Raw genomic sequence first — 15,830 nt, forward strand, 5'->3', positions numbered from 1 at the left:
CTGCAGTAACTTGAGCCTTACTTGGTTTAACTCATCAATACATGAGGATTTGGCCTCGAGCGTATCTGCAGTAACTTGAGCCTTACTTGGTTTAACTCATCAATACATGAGGATTTGGCCTCGAGCGTATCTGCAGTAACTTGACATAGGAGACTAGTGTGTGTGTGTACCTGCAAGCAGTGTGCTAGGTTGCAGTAGGCATCAGGGAAGTCAGGCTTCAGTTTCAGGGCTGTACGGTATGAAGCAATGGCTTCTGGGATGTTTCCAGAGTCCTGAGGGGGGAGGGGGGAACAATAACTGAATCATAACACAACTTCCTTTATAAATAAAATGAAATTTAATATTTCCATTCATTAAAAAACTAATTGCAGACCCAATTTTGTTCTGCGGAATATCAGTGACAGAAGAAAAGTGAAGTCGACTTCACTGCCCTTCTGTAGGTCTGATAGGAGTGGATTTAGAATTGGGGTTGAGAACAGAGATGGCAGATGAGTCACCTTGTGTATGGAGGCCAGGTTAGAGTGAGCGTCAGCGAAGGCAGGGTTGATCTGGATGGCTCTGGTGTAACACTGTAGAGCTCCCTGGATATCCTGCATCTCCTTCAGAGTGTTGCCCATGTTGGAGTAGGCATCAGCAAACGTAGGACTGATTCTACAGACATACAAACAATTCAGTAGGAGGCCAATCAACTCCATTCAGAACCTTGAAATGAAACAGCATCCCTAAAAGTTGCCTCTGTCGATTGTCAAACCACAACTGATTGAGATTAGAGGGCGAGACGGAGGGAGGCGTCTGTCTACGGACCTGATGGCCTCCTTGTAGTGCATGAGGGCCTCCTGGAGTTTCCCCTGTTGTTGCAGAACGCTGGCCAGGTTAGAGTGGGCCGCAGCAAACTCTGGAAACACCTGAAGAGAACCACATGTTAAAATACATATCACAACAGAACACTGGCCAGGTTAGAGTGGGCCGCAGCAAACCACAACCACACACACACACACAGGTTATAGGGTGTCCAATCAAAAACAACAAAAATCTCATAATTAAAATTCCTCAAGCATACAAGTATTTTACACCATTTTAAAGATAAAATTCTCGTTAATCCAGCCAGTGTCTGATTTCAAAAAGGATTTACAGGGAAAGCACCACAAACGATTATGTTTGGTCACCACCAGGCCACAGAAAAACACAGCCATTTTTTCCAGCCAAAGAGAGGAGTGACAAAAAGCAGAAATAGATTAAATTAATCCCTAACCTTTGATGATCTTCATCAGATGACACTCATAGGACTTCATGTATGTTTTGTTTGATAAAGTTCATATTTATATTAAAAAAAATCTGAGTTTACATTGGCGCGTTACGTTCATATTACCGGATGTACTACGTTATGAAATCCAACACTTTTACATATCATGTTAATGGTATGTTAGAGAAAGACCACCACCGAACGATTCAGAACATGAATTAATCATATTTGTCTTGGTAAAATGTATGTTATAACACAAGGAGGCGAAATGATCGCCAAAGCACGTTTTCACCCACTCTGGGCAGAGTGAGTAGACACCTAATAGGTTAAAATACATACTACAACAGGACACTAGCCAGGTTAGAGTGGGCCTGCTGTAAACTCTGGAAATAACCCCCCCCCCCCCCCCACCCCTGAAAAGGTTCAGTCACGACCAGATTCATGAAATGACACTTCCTTAAAAAGAGAACACTGAGCTGACGTGATTAAGATTGCGGAAAAAACAAAACAAGGGCTTATAAAACAGCCTTCCTTTAACCTATCAGGTAAAATACTTTTCAATGCTACCGTCAATGCTTTCTATGAGCATTCTGCCATATAGTTAACTCTCTCACCTCCAGGGCTTTCCTGTAGAGCTGGACGGCATCCTCGATGTTGCCCTGCTCCCTCTTGATGTTGGCCAGGTTGTTGAGAGAGTCTGCGTGGGTGGGACACAGACGCAGGGCCGTGTTGTAACACTCCTCAGCTTCGGACACCTGGGAGAGGCGGGGTTCAAACCACACATGGTTAAACCAGAGACACACACATTCACAGACACCCCACACAAACACATTTTCAGACAGACACCAAGCCCCCAAGAGGGCCAACAGAAAAGGAAACCCCAACAGACAGACGCCAAGGCCCAGAGGGGGCCAACAGAGAGGCAGAACAGAGACAACAGCGACGGCTAACAGACAGCTGGAACCCATATCAATCTTCATCTATTTGCAGCTGAACAAAATACATTTAAGCATCCCAAAATAATCTTTGTTTAGAGTAGTGGTGAAAGGGATAGCTGCAACAATCACGAAGACCAGTGTGTCATGCATATCCATCTAACCACACCCCCGTCATCTCCTAAACTGGGTCAAGGAGGACATGGCATGCACAGGGCACAGTGAACTGCTGCGGCCTGCTGGGACAGCCGTGCCTCTCACACTGGGAGTAGGGATGCAGAATAACGGAGCAGTCGCTCACTGCGTGGACACACACACACACCGTGTTCTTCCTTACATTGCCCTTCTCCTTGAGGGCGTTGGCCAGGTTACAGTAGGCGTCGGGGAAGTGGGGCTGCAGCTCGATGGCACGGCGGTACGTGTCGATGGCCAGGTCGATAAGACCCTGCTCGTAGTAGACGCACGCCAGGTTGCCGTGGACGACTGCGTGGTTGGGGCTCAGGCTGAGGGCCCGCAGGTAGCCAGCCACCGCTCTGAAAGGTTGGAAGAAGAGAGAAGGGTGGGTAAACTACTGGTACCAACTAAGGCAAATACTACTAAAGGCTGCCCACCACCGCTCTGCAGAGCAGAGAACAGAGTGGCACTAGTGCTACTGAGCTGTAGTAACATTAGTCTTTGTTAAGATGGTGCTGTACTGGATGGTCTCCATTTTGCCAACTTTGAGATAATTTGGTACTTTATTTTCTCTAAATGTATTCGCTATCATTCTTACAAACGGACAACAATTGAACATCAGATCGGCAGTTACTGCATTCCGGCTTCACCTTATCTGCCCTGGACTCTTCATGTTATTCTGACCAAATTCAGGCTACCCAAGAGGAAACACCAACATTAGAGGTAAGGGGGGGGGGGGTCATGGAGAGATTAAGGTGAAGGGAGAACCTGCCATCTCTTCTCTCCATTCTACTAGTCACTTGATAGAAAGAACCTCTGATCACAGATTTGCTACCAACGGAACTCCCAAAGCTGAAATGGTCTCTGCTTTTCTGAAACATGGCTCTTGGGCAAGATGCCCCCTCATGGCTATTCAACTCGATTTGGGCTGTCACCCCCCCCCCCCCCCCCCAAAAAAAAACTTGAGTTTGTTATTTTGTTCAATGGTTTGTTAGAAATTTTAAAACTTATTTTTCCCAATAAAGACACAACCTGCGTTTTATTAATATTAACTATATGTAGGCTACTGAGCTCATCTGATGCTTTAAGCACACTGGTTAAATAACACAAATGACTCAAGAGAGCCTAACCATGGAAAAAAAAAAAAATGTATCTCAATGTTGCTTATTTGAAAAATCTTTACAGCTCTCTTTCAATAAAGACGCAGCATAAAAATAAAAGAAAGTAGTAATGCTCTGATCCTATAGAAACGTTGTAAAACAGGCCTACCGGTTTACTTTACATCCCTTGCACAGATAACTTCCAGACATGTCTGCCCGGAGCTCACTGGGAAACAGACGAGAATATTTTATACAATTAGCAAGTTTGCTATCGTGAACTTCAGGCCGAACCCAAGTAAATAGTCGATACAACGTTCCAAGTTCCTTGCAGACAGACCATGCTAGCCAATGTGATTTATACAGCCTATCAACCACACAAATTGACCCATCGACTAAATGGGGTCAGCCCTAAACTCAATGGATTCTCCATTCACCGTGTCGACAGGACAGTGGGAGAAATAGAGGAGGACGGGCTTTTGCCACTTCGACAACTGGTGTGCTGACTAGAGCGTGGTGGAGGTGTCGACTCATTGTTCACCAGTTTTGAAATACATGGTCATACGCTGTCCCTTTTCCATCCAGAGGCTGCTTTTCAGGTTGCCGGAGATTTTTATTCTGCATCATTAAGACACTTGATGCCCAACTTCCATCAACAAGTCTCCCTTGTCACGTGGCACCGTCATAGGATGCCACCTTTCCAACAAGTCAGTCAAGTCATTTCTGCTCTGCTAGAGCTGTCCCAGTCAACTGTAAGTGCTGCTATTGTGAAGTGGAAACATCTAGGAGCAACTATGGCTCAGCCCCGACGTGGTCGTCCACACAAGCTCACAGAACAGGAACGCTGAGTGCATAATTTTTTAAATTTTTTTATCTGTCCTTGGTTGCAACACTCACTACCGAGTTCCAAACTGCCTCGAAGCAACGCCAGCACCAGAACTGTTTGTCGGGAACTTAATGAATTCAGTTTTTATGGAAGATCACCATAAGCAATGCCAAGTGTCAGCTGGAGTGGTGTAAAGCTCATGGTTGTCATGGGTCGGGTTACGTTCCTTAGTTCCAGTGAAGGGAGATCTTAACGCTACAGCATACAATGACATTCAAAACGATTCTGTGCTTTCTACTTTGTGGCAACAGTTTGGGGAAGGCCCTTTCCCTTTTCAGCATGACAATGTCTCTGTGAACAAAGCGAGGTTCATACAGAACTGGTTTGTTGAGATCGGTGTGGAAGAACTTGACTGGCCTGCACAGAGTCCTGACCTCAACCCCATCTTACACCTTTGAGGTGAATTGGAACCTAATTGGGCTGCAAGCTAGGCCTAATCGGCCAAAATCAATGCCCGACCTCACTAATGCTTGTGACTGAATGGAAGCACGTCCCTGCAGCAATGTTCCAACATCTAGTGTTTAGTGAAGAGCACTTTTTGCCAGTCCTGTCTGGTCCAGCGATGGTGGAACTGTGTCCATATGCGACGTTGTAGCCGGTGATGTCTGGTGAGGACCTGCCTTACAACAGGCCTACAAGCCCTCAGTCCAGCCTCTCTCAGCCTATTGCGGGCAGTCTCAGCACTGATGGAGAGATTGTGCGTTCCTGGTGTAATTTGGGCAGTTGTAGTTGCCATTCTGTACCTGTCCCGCAGGTGTGATGTTCGGATGTACCGATCCTGTGCAGATGTTGTTACACGTGGTCTGCCTCTGCGAGGACGATCAGCTGTCCGTACTGTCTCCCTGGATCGCTGTCTTAGGTGTCTCACAATACGGACATTGCAATTTATTGCCCTGGCCACATCTGCAGTCCTCATGCCTCCTTGCAGCATGCCTAAGGCATGTTCATGCAGATGAGCAGGGACCCTGGGCATCTTTCCTTTGGTGTTTTTCAGAGTCAGTAGAAAGGCCTCTTTAGTGTCCTAAGTTTTCATAATTGTGACCTTAATTCCCTACCGTCTGTACAGGTGCATGTTCATGCATGGGAAACAGCATGGGAAACAGTGTTTAAACCCTTTACAATGAAGATCTGTGAAGTTATTCAGATTTTTTTTGCAGAGTTTATTTTCCATAACCAAAAATTTAGCATTTTCAGCTAGTGGACAAAACCGAAAGTACGAGAAGAATAGAAATAGTGCACATAGAACAGTTCTACATCTTGGATTTGTTTTCAATGAGAAAGACAGATCTATAACTCACATTTCTACGTGAATATGGTTGGGTCGCCAAAAATGGTATATATTCCAGTTTTAAATAAAAGGTTAAATACTACAGAAAGTCAGATTATGTACAATTTATACAATATAAAACATACTTACCCACAACATAATATACTACCCGTACAAACCAGAACCAAGGCTCGACAAAAGCTCTACTTGCGGCAGAAACATTGGGTTTGTGCGCTGCTGCTATTACCTACCATCCACCAAATCTACAGCTACTACCTACCACCAAATCTACAGCTACTACCTACCACTGACCACCAAATATACTACTACCTACCACTGACCACCAAATATACTACTACCTACCACTGACCACCAAATATACTACTACCTACCACTACCCACCACTACCTACCACTACCTACCACTACCTACCACTACCTACCACTACCTACCACTACCTCTGCCTACCAGCACAAAAGCTACTACCACCATGCATATGGTTCTGTGTGTGTGTTTGACTTTCTTCAAAATGTAATTACAAGGTGTCAGAGCGTCATACCTAGGTCTGCGTCCCAAAATGGCACCCTATTCCCTATACAGCACACAATTCTGACTGGAGCCCTACGGGACCTGGTCAAAAGTAGTGCACTACACAGGGAATAGGGTGTCATTTTGAACACATTCCCTATTATTAGCCTAAGACTCACTAGGTGAATTGAGGATAATTAGGAGTGAACGAGGGAGTGTCTTCAGGTCTAACTGGTTGTGCCACGGAAAAAGTCTCTGACCTGTCAAAGATGCGAGCCTCTTTCAGAACGTTGCCCAAGTTGATGTAGGCATCCAGGAAGTTGGGATCCAGAGTCACAGCCTGACAAACAGCCATAAATACATCAAAACAGACAGGACATACTGTATTAGAAGGGTGTTAAACATCTCCTCCAAACACCAGTTGTAATGTGGAAATATTTAAGATTAATAAAGTTCCTTTTCAGTTTAGAGTAATTAACACAATGTTTAGCATATTTCTATACGTTTTCCCCATGCTATCCACATGATCTTAAGTGTTCCATTTGTGACACAGGTTGGTCACGAGTTGTAATGCTGGATGTTACTCATATCTGTTGAAAAGGGACTGACGCTAGACTGCAGTTTCAAGGAGACTGATTGTTGTTGTATTCTGTGGAACACGGATTCTGTGGATAGCAGCTGACAAGGTCTTGGCTTTCTGGTTCTGTATAATTACGATAAGGACCTTCTCTGTGAAGGCCAAGCTAAACATTCTCTCTGCTCCTGTTGCAACTTGAATTAAACAAAATAGATTTTCTGATTGACTATATCCACCACTGCGCTCGCTTTTGTTCACCCAAAAAAAATCCCCTTTAGACCAGTGAACAGGGACAGAATATTCCACAGTACTCTACTTAAAATGTTCTCAGACATTAATAGTATTGTGTGTGAATTATCAAATGTTTCAGCCCAGACATGTATCATTAGTCAGTGACACTCGACTATCCTGGTCTGTCCTTTGTTTTTACATCATCGGCTGTGTAGAAAAGTCTCACCTTCTCAAAGTGGTGTATGGCCAACCATATCTCTCCCTGGGCGTTGAACACACAGCCCAGGTTGCTCCAAGCCACCGCAAAGTTGGGCTGAGTCTCAATAGCCTTCAGGTAACACGCCTTCAATGGGTTAACAATCAAAACCAGAGGACAGGAAGAGTCGCGGTAGGAGGAGAGGAAGAGTCGTGGTAGGAGGAGAGGAAGAGTCGTGGTAGGAGGAGAGGAAGAGTCGTGGTAGGAGGAGAGGAAGAGTCGTGGTAGGAGGAGAGGAAGAGTCGTGGTAGGAGGAGAGGAAGAGTCGTGGTAGAGGTTGTAAAAATCAAATAAAAATTGGGAAAAAAAATCAAATAAAAAAAGGGCAGAGGAAACAGAATTAGTGACCGTTCTCAACTAAAGCAAAAAGTGCGTGTGCAGCATGGGCTCGCCTGCGCTGAAATCTGCGGCGCTAAGCTGCCTTGCTTATTCCTACGCTGCGCAGATCCAACCAGCACCCACACGCAGACCGACATTCTGCAGTTATCATCATGGCCTCTTTCACAACACGAGGAACCGAAACGACTAGACTTTTCTTCTGTTTTGTTATGAAAATGTACAGCTCTTAAGCTGCTGATATGAGTGAAGGAAAATACCTAAAATGATATTCAAATGTATAAAACAACCAGTAAAATCATTAGTTGCAGTCTATTTGATAGCTGTATCCCTCACAACCTTGAATGGCGGGTGCTGCGTGCAGGTGGAGGTCCCTGTAATGCGTGCGCACAAAAATCTACGTGGGCCGGGCGTGTCCTAGGTGTGTGTCTGACTACAACCAAAGTCACCCCGCACGCCACCGACCCTGCTGCTGCTTAGCAACACAAGGTCGTTGTTCGCCGCCGCTGCGCTCGCTGACCCCGGCCGCCTTGCGGACCGGCTGCAGACCCAGAGTCCCGGGAGACGCCCTGCTTACCCAGACTGTCACACTCTGTACCCACAATGCCTTTCATAACCAACATGCGGCAGGGGAGAGGGTTGGGGTTAGAGGTCATTGAGACCGCAGCCAAGCGGCTGATTAGATAGAGGGGGAATACAGAGAAGGGGAGTTTGAAATTTAGGGGCATCAAGACGGCCAAGTGTCTGATACCCTAAGAGGACAGGAGAGCTGATCTACCACCAGAGCCCAGGGACTGCTCTGCAGGGCAATGCGGAAATAGAGGAGTTGTTTTAGAGAGACAAATTGTGTCCTGTTGGAGTTTGGGGGTACGCTGGGTGCCAGGCTGACAGGGGGCGTCGGGGGGAGGGTCTGTACCCAGCAGGCCGGGGGGGGAGTGGGGGGGAAGCGTCGCTTGAGCCTGAGGCCTTTTTGGCCTTGGAAGGTTTGTTCGCTGCGCAGCCCCTGCGTTACTGCACACTCACAGCGCAGTCTGCACCATCGGCAGAACGCTGCAGCTCCAAAACCAAGAAGGAAATCAAATCAACAGGAAAAAAAACGCAACCAACAAGTCAGAGTTAGATGGTTCTTTTTCTTTAAATTCACATTTTCCCGCTAATTGCTTCCATGTTTGGTATATTTTTGGAATTTATTGATATAGGTTTTGGCCGCTGTTGTCATGGTAATTTAAGGTATTTAAAGGAATGCTTACTGTACTTCTCTTTCTGTTTTTGTTTGTTTTACTGTTCTTTTCTTGTTTTGTTTCTCTGCTCTTCAGAGGAACCCACAAAGACAGAGGCATGACGTAGTAGTAGTTCGTGGGGTTTTCTTTTGCTGGCAGTTTACAAACCCGTTACCACATTGTTTGGACTTTGTCAGAGGGGAGGGCGGCAGCCTCAGCAGCTGGTGGTTGAGGACTGATGCTGCCCTAGTGATCCGTGTTTCAGCCAGGGCACCTAGGGTACGGTAGCAGGAGTAATGTCATCACCCACCTGAAACAACCTTCTAAATAACATCATCAGTTGTGGGAAAAAAACCCAAGAGACAAAATAAAACAAGAGCGTTAGTAAAAGTTGGCAAACAATACATTCTTTTTTTTCTCCTGTCATATGGAAATTAAATAAAACATCCCAAGAAATAAACAGCACAAAAATAAGACAACCTGCTCTGTTAACATTCATGTTTATTTTATTTTCCAAGGGAAAAAAATAGATGTTTTGGGGGTGTGGGGGTTGGCACGAGGGAAGAAAGGCTTCAATAAAATGTGTTATCAACCACTAATATTAATATTATGGCCAAGCTAGGAGAAAGGAGGGACGATAACTAGCTTGATCTTCATCAAATGAACTGATGACATTTCTTTGGGAATAATATGTCATAGCATACGCTCTCCTTCAACCTCTTCTTCAAAAATGAGCTTTTTTTTTATGCTTGGCCTTTTCTTTGTCCTGTTGTGCTTGAATCCTGGCCAATGGGGCGTGAGAAGAAAAGCCTTAGCTGTGTAATGTTTGGACATCTAGAAGCCTCCATAGGTAGCTCTGAAATAAAGAGGGTTTCTCTCTAACCCAGCCAACTGAACGCGGGCGGCGGAGTGCAGATTGTGAGCTGTCTGCCTGACGCAGCATCAGACTGTACTACGGGCTCTTGTAAGGAGGGGTGTGTGAGAGATAGGGTATGAAAACGTGGTACAGTCCTGACTATTCTATTAACCCACTCTTACAGCAGGGACAGTCAGATAAGATAACCAGTAGGGGGTTGGGGGGGTGGAGCCTCTGATTGGGGTGTAGCTGGGGTGTCAGGAAGGCAGCTCTTAGCGCCACACTCCACCGGACCTAGCGAGCGCGCGGGGGGGAGGAGCAACAGCGCAGGGATGGCTGGCCTGGCAGCTCCCTGGAGCTCCTCCCCCTTCTGGCACCAAATAAGATGGCCTGGCACCAGGTCACCTAGCAAGATGTCAACTCCACAGCTCCAGCTTTCACCCAACCCAGGGAAGGTATAGATATCGTATCAGGGAGATGAATAGAGATATCACAAAAAAAAAAAAATAGCCAACGTATGCATGGCTTAGAGGAGGTAAATAAAGATGGAATAACAGGGTCAAAGGGCACTCCATAAAATACAAGACTAGCAAATCTGCATGGTACGGAGTAGTGGGAAAACTGGACTGATTGGCGGAGCTGTCGATTTGTTGTTAAATAACTGGAGTAATGTGGTTTGGTTAGAGGCCATCTTATCTTTTGCATTGCAGAGATGAACTATCTTCATCAGTTCATTTATCCTTCCAAGACCGAGCCAGCATTATCCCTCCAAAACCACCTTTGTTTTTATCATTTCAGGAGTTTAACAGAACCCTCATTATTGCTAGCAATTTGAAAAGCCCAGCCTTTCTTCCTGTGAGGGGAGGGGAAATGACCTGAGGTTGAGAGGTCAAAGCATTGTGAGGGGAAGCAGGGGAGTTGTGTGGGGGTGTTGGAAGTGGAGCTCAACAGGAACAAAGTATAAAGCGGTCTGAAAAGTCACTTACAGGGAGAGAGAGAAAAAAAAGGGTTTAATGGGTTGGGGGTCTAGAGAATCCCCCCCCCCCCTTTAAAAAAAAAGCCTCATAAGAGGGATGGGGAATCTGCCCAGAGCCAGGGTGTACTGGGGTGGGGCCTGCCCAGGGCGATAGGGCCTGCCCAAGGCGTAGTTGGGAGGAGGGGGGGCCTGAGATTGGCATCAGGGACAGAAAAATCACACTCAAGTGAATGAGTAGAGTGGGGGGGGGGGGGGGGCAAAAGAGCACTGGCAAACAAAACATCTACAAAGAAATCAAAGTACAAAGTAAATTTTAAAATAAAAGATAGATAAGCAAAAAGCTGTGCCGGTGTCAAGCCCCTGGAACATACCTTAGCCTCTTCCAAACGCCCCAGCGCTTTCAGCAAGTTCCCCAGGTCGCTGCGGACACAGTACAGATCCTGAGGGACAGGAAACAGATTAGAGAAACACACTAATAGACTGACCAACACATGTCATTTCAGATCTACACCCTCATTGACATCTGCTAAATACGTGTATTTGACCAATAACATTTGATGTCAGATTGGGGTAGCTTGCAGGTGCAAGACATGTTCAGAGTCACGGTCTGGCAGAACACCAAAACATTGGGTTTTGTGCTGGGCTGCTACCTTATGAGGTACAACAAACTGGGTCCAAGGTCTACTCACAGGGTTGTACTGTAGGGCTGAGACGTAGGCCTGGACGGCTCCCTCCATGTCCCCCGCTGCCACCAGGGCTGCTGCCAGGTTGATGTACCCGTCGATGAAGTCTGGTTTCAGCCGCAGGGCGTGGCGATAGTGCTCTATAGCCTCCTGCAACTGGCCACGCTCCTTGTACACGTTGCCCAGGTTGGAGTAGGCCTCAGCCAGCATAGGATTCTGCTTGATGGCCAAGGTGCTGAAGTGGGCAGATCTGGAAGGACGGAGGTGGTGGTCACGGGGCGGGTAGGCAGTACTGGAGAGATGTGGTGGTGTGTGGTCCAGTACTGGTACTTTGGCCAATGGGAGATCTCATTTAGTAACACGCTAGCTGGTGTGTTGTGAGATAGTGGGACGACTAAATGATTGTGTGTGTGTGTGGGGGGGGGGGGGTAAAACTTGTTTCATTCAAATCACTTCCTTGTGCTTATAGTACATAGTAAGAGCAACAAGCCAAAACACCAGAGAAAAACAGCAAAATCCAAGCCAACAGCTGGATCACCTGTGAGAAGAGAAAACAGCCACCAACCCCTGTAAGAGTCATTTTAGAGACGCATGAAGATTAGTGACAGACCAGCTGCACAGCCAGCCATTTCTTACTCCCCAACACCACAGGTGTAGTAGTAAAATGCACTGTAGCAGCCAGAGCGCTGCAGCTCCAGCCAGTCACAGTGGGCCCAGTATTCTCTCCAGACCAGGCCGCACCATGTAGACTGACTGCAGTGTGAGCTGACAACCCTCGCTGTCCACCTCACCTGTCGAGCCTGCGACACTGGAAGTGGATGGAGGAGAGCAGCAGTAGCACGCCCGTGTTGTCGGGCTCCTGCCTCCACAGCTGCATACAGTGGCGCTCGGCAGCCTCAAAGTCACCCGACTGGTACTCCCTGTGCGCCAGCTCGGCCAACCCTTGGAAGGAAAGCATACGTTGTTTTGTCGGTTCTGTATCACCAACACCCAACAACCCGAGGAGGGGGGAAACAACACGTTAGAAGAGATGGAAGAACACAAGGACAGAGACAAAATAATAAACAAGATTAGGTACTTGAGAAATCAAATCAGACCATTTATAAAAATGCCCCTGGGTGCTAAATAATTGCACCGTTGTAGATCAATCAATAGTTTAATACAAATCGCTGTGTAGCAATGGACTGTCAATCACAGGGTATTAGTCATGTTTTAGAGACAAATATGGGGCTCCAGGTCAGATAGCTACTGTTATATAGGCCAAGAAGTCAACCGTCCTTGAAAATAGCAGCAGGCATTCTTCCTTTGAAAGATACACTACATGACCAAAAGTACATAGAGTTGGTCCCCCCCCTTCACAGCCTCCACTAGATGTTAGAACATTGCTGCCACAAGAGCATTAGTGAGGTCGGGCCACTGATGCTGGGCTCGCAGTCGGCGAGCCCAGCAGGTGTTCAGTGGGGTTGAGGTCAGGGCTCTGTGGTGGCTAGTCAAGTTCTTCCACACCGATCTCAAACCATTAATGTGTGGACCTCGCATTTTATTTTACCTTTATTTAACTAGGCAAGTCAGATAAGAACAAATTCCTATTTTCAATGACGGCCTAGGAACAGTGGGTTAACTGCCTGTTCAGGGGCAGAACGACAGATTTGTACCTTGTCGGGGATATGAACTTGCAACCTTCCGGTTACTAGTCCAACGCTCTAACCACTAGGCTACCCTGCCGCTTTGTGCACAGGGTCATTGTCATGTTGAAACAGGAAAGGGCCTTCCCCAAACTGTTGCCACAAAGTACAAAGCACAGAATCGTCTAGAATGTCATTGTATGCTGTAGCGTTAAGATTTCCCTTCACTGAAACTAAGGAACGTAGCCCGAACCATGAAAAACAGCCCCAGACCATTATTCCTCCTCCACCAAACTTTATAGTTGACTATGCATTCAGGCAGGTAGCGTTCTCCTGGCAGCCGTCAAACCTAGATTCGCCTGTCGTATTGCCAGATGATGAAGCGTGATTCATCACTACAGAGAACATGTTTCCATGTTGGAGAGCTTTACAACTCTCCAGCCAATGCTTGGCATTGCACGTGGTGATCTTAGGCTTGGGTATGGCTGCTCGGCCATGGAAACCCATTTCATAAAGCTCCCGGCAAACAGTTATTGTGCTGACGTTGCTTCCAGAGGCAGTTTGGAACTCGGTAGTGAGTGTTGCAACAGAGGACAGACGATTTTTCCACTCTACACTCTTCAGCGGTCCCGTTCTGTGAGCCACTTACTTTGTAGCTGAGCCATTGTTTGTCCTAGACTTCCACTTCACAATAACAAAACTTACAGTTGACCGGGGCAGCTCTAGCTGGACAGAAATTTGAAACTGACTTGTTGGAAAGGTGGCATCCTATGACAGTGCCATATTGAAAGTCACTGAGCTCTTCGTTAAGGCCATTTTACTGCCAGTGTTTGTCTATGGAGATCGCATGGCGGTGTGCTCGATTTTACACTTGTCAACGGGTGTGGCTGAAATAGTCGAATCCTTTCATTTGAAGGGGTGTCCACACCTTTGTATATATAGTGTAGCTAACTAGCTAAATGATTAGACGCTGTTAGCTATATAACAGTCAAGAGCTGAAGAAAAATTGTCACTTGGGATTTTAACTAACGTTAGTTAGCTAGACAGTTATAACTAGCAAATGTTGATGAGCTTCGTTGTAAAAAGCATCAACATTTGCTAGTTAGAACTGTCTGACACGAAATATTATGGAAGACGCAATGTTGTGCGATTAAATGAAAATGGACCAAAGTAACGTACATAGTTAGATGAAATGTGAGGTGATGGTTTACAAATGTACGCTAGTTGGCGGAAAAAACAACCCATCAACATCTAACGTTCGCTAACTAGCTAAAATTAGATTGATGCCTAAAAATGTAAAGGTAAAACTAAACGGTCTATAGACAAAATAGTCAATAAACACAGTGTCAAATAATTATCCACGTTACCTAGCTAAATGTCATTGTATCGAACGTTGGGGAAGATACCTAAAATTACATGTTGCGAGATTATGGTCAAGCTTGCTAATACAATAACATCCTTCGGGCTCCATGTCTGGCGGGTTCTACCTACATGATCCGTGTTGTGTATATCGCTACATAGCCACACCTGGCTAAGTGACATGCTATAATTGAAGTTGAAGCAACATTTGAATTATTTACACGCCGGCATAAAGTTTTTTTTAATGGTTCTGCAAGATGTTAGCAGACTCGTGTCATGTTAACAACGCTAGCGAGAGCTCTACCTGTGCTGTCAGCCACGTTTCCCACGGAGCTCGCCATCTCCTCGGTCTTCGAGTCTTGCACGGTGGTCGTCAGTGTTGTGGTTTGATGATATCAAATTAAGAGAAACGTTTAATTATAGTCGTCGATTGGTCGACGTTTCTTGAGCTGTTGCTAGCTAAAGCTGTTAGCCTAGCTATGCTAACCAGAGTCAATGCTAGCTAGTCAAGAAGAAAGCCACTCTCTTTTCAAGAGTTGGCTAGCTCCTAAGCGATTTACTGTCCTTGTAATATATACGTCTGACTGCTAACAATCAACGTACTGCTACGGGACTCAAATAATTATTCCTTCAAATTCGCAATCATGAAGTGCTGCTTCGTCTTCAACAAAGCGACTCAAGGGACACAAAATGGCGAATAAGCATCAGCCAGGGACACATTTTTTGACAGAAAATAGATCCAATGAACATAATAAATCCACAAACTATACAGAAAATGAGCGTCATTTATTAACATTTTGATGACATATGAAATATTCATTCATTATTCAAAGAGCACAAACCCAACGTTTAAAAACGAGTATATGCAAACTTTTTGTAAATAATCATTTTAGCGCGGATGGATACATAACCGCAGTGAGGTTTTTTGTGACGCATGTGCACTGCGGCAAATCGAAGGCGAAGAGAATGTTCTGAAAGATGACGTTCATTTCAGGGTTGTGAAGAGAAACTACGGCATTTAGCAGATGGAGAGACTGAATTGTTATGATATTGATTGAAAGACATACAAATGCATGTGTTTGTTGGCTAACTAGAAGTAGTTTAAACTTGCCTGGGTAGGGCTGGATGCATAGTGGTTGACCGTCGTTGCAACATGATGGAACGATTGATGCATATTCATTCTTTTCCTATACCCCCTGTTTGAGAATTGTTGTGTCCATGTACAACTAAGTAGTAGGTAATGTACAGTGATAGTGCACACTTTGGCAAGGTGAGCGCCATCGACTTTGGGCATTTAATTTTTGTCCACGACCAACAGGGGGCAATCGCCACACACCTTTTGATACATTGTTTTTTGTTTTTTTCATTATTATTTCATTTATTTCATTATTGTACGGAAATGTCAATAATGTAAAGCACAGGTGTCAAACTCATTCCAAAGAAAGGCCGAGTGTGCGGTTTTCGCTCCTTCCTTTTACTTAATTAATGAATTGGTAAGGAACTCCCCACACCTGGTTGTCTTGGGCTTAATTGAAAGAAAAAAATCCAAAACCTGGAGACATGGAATGAGATTGACACCCC

At 45.6% G+C, this 15,830-nt stretch overlaps 1 protein-coding gene across 9 annotated transcripts in view; it reads right to left on the minus strand.

The window, feature by feature from the left end:
- The window catches only part of LOC139391229 (UDP-N-acetylglucosamine--peptide N-acetylglucosaminyltransferase 110 kDa subunit-like), a 33,496-nt gene extending 18,544 nt beyond the window's left edge, over positions 1-14,952 (minus strand). For 2 of the 9 annotated variants that reach the window (XM_071138863.1, XM_071138861.1), the window contains exons 1-11: positions 14,554-14,941; positions 12,057-12,207; positions 11,272-11,515; positions 10,954-11,022; positions 7,165-7,281; positions 6,391-6,470; positions 2,501-2,711; positions 1,858-1,998; positions 805-905; positions 498-651; positions 171-272 (exon numbers count right to left, since the gene is read on the minus strand). In XM_071138863.1, coding sequence (XP_070994964.1) covers positions 171-272; positions 498-651; positions 805-905; positions 1,858-1,998; positions 2,501-2,711; positions 6,391-6,470; positions 7,165-7,281; positions 10,954-11,022; positions 11,272-11,515; positions 12,057-12,207; positions 14,554-14,590 — 1,407 coding nt within the window. In that variant the 5' untranslated portion in view covers positions 14,591-14,941. Of the gene's footprint in view, positions 1-170; positions 273-497; positions 652-804; positions 906-1,857; positions 1,999-2,500; positions 2,712-6,390; positions 6,471-7,164; positions 7,282-8,780; positions 9,025-10,953; positions 11,023-11,271; positions 11,516-12,056; positions 12,241-14,553 lie in introns of those variants that run through there. The other 7 variants (XM_071138860.1, XM_071138858.1, XM_071138859.1 and 4 more) reach the window with 5 other exon arrangements.
- Positions 14,953-15,830: the final 878 nt, after the last annotated feature.

Source organism: Oncorhynchus clarkii, chromosome 31 (assembly GCF_045791955.1).
Source record: "Oncorhynchus clarkii lewisi isolate Uvic-CL-2024 chromosome 31, UVic_Ocla_1.0, whole genome shotgun sequence".
Taxonomy (NCBI): domain Eukaryota; kingdom Metazoa; phylum Chordata; class Actinopteri; order Salmoniformes; family Salmonidae; genus Oncorhynchus; species Oncorhynchus clarkii.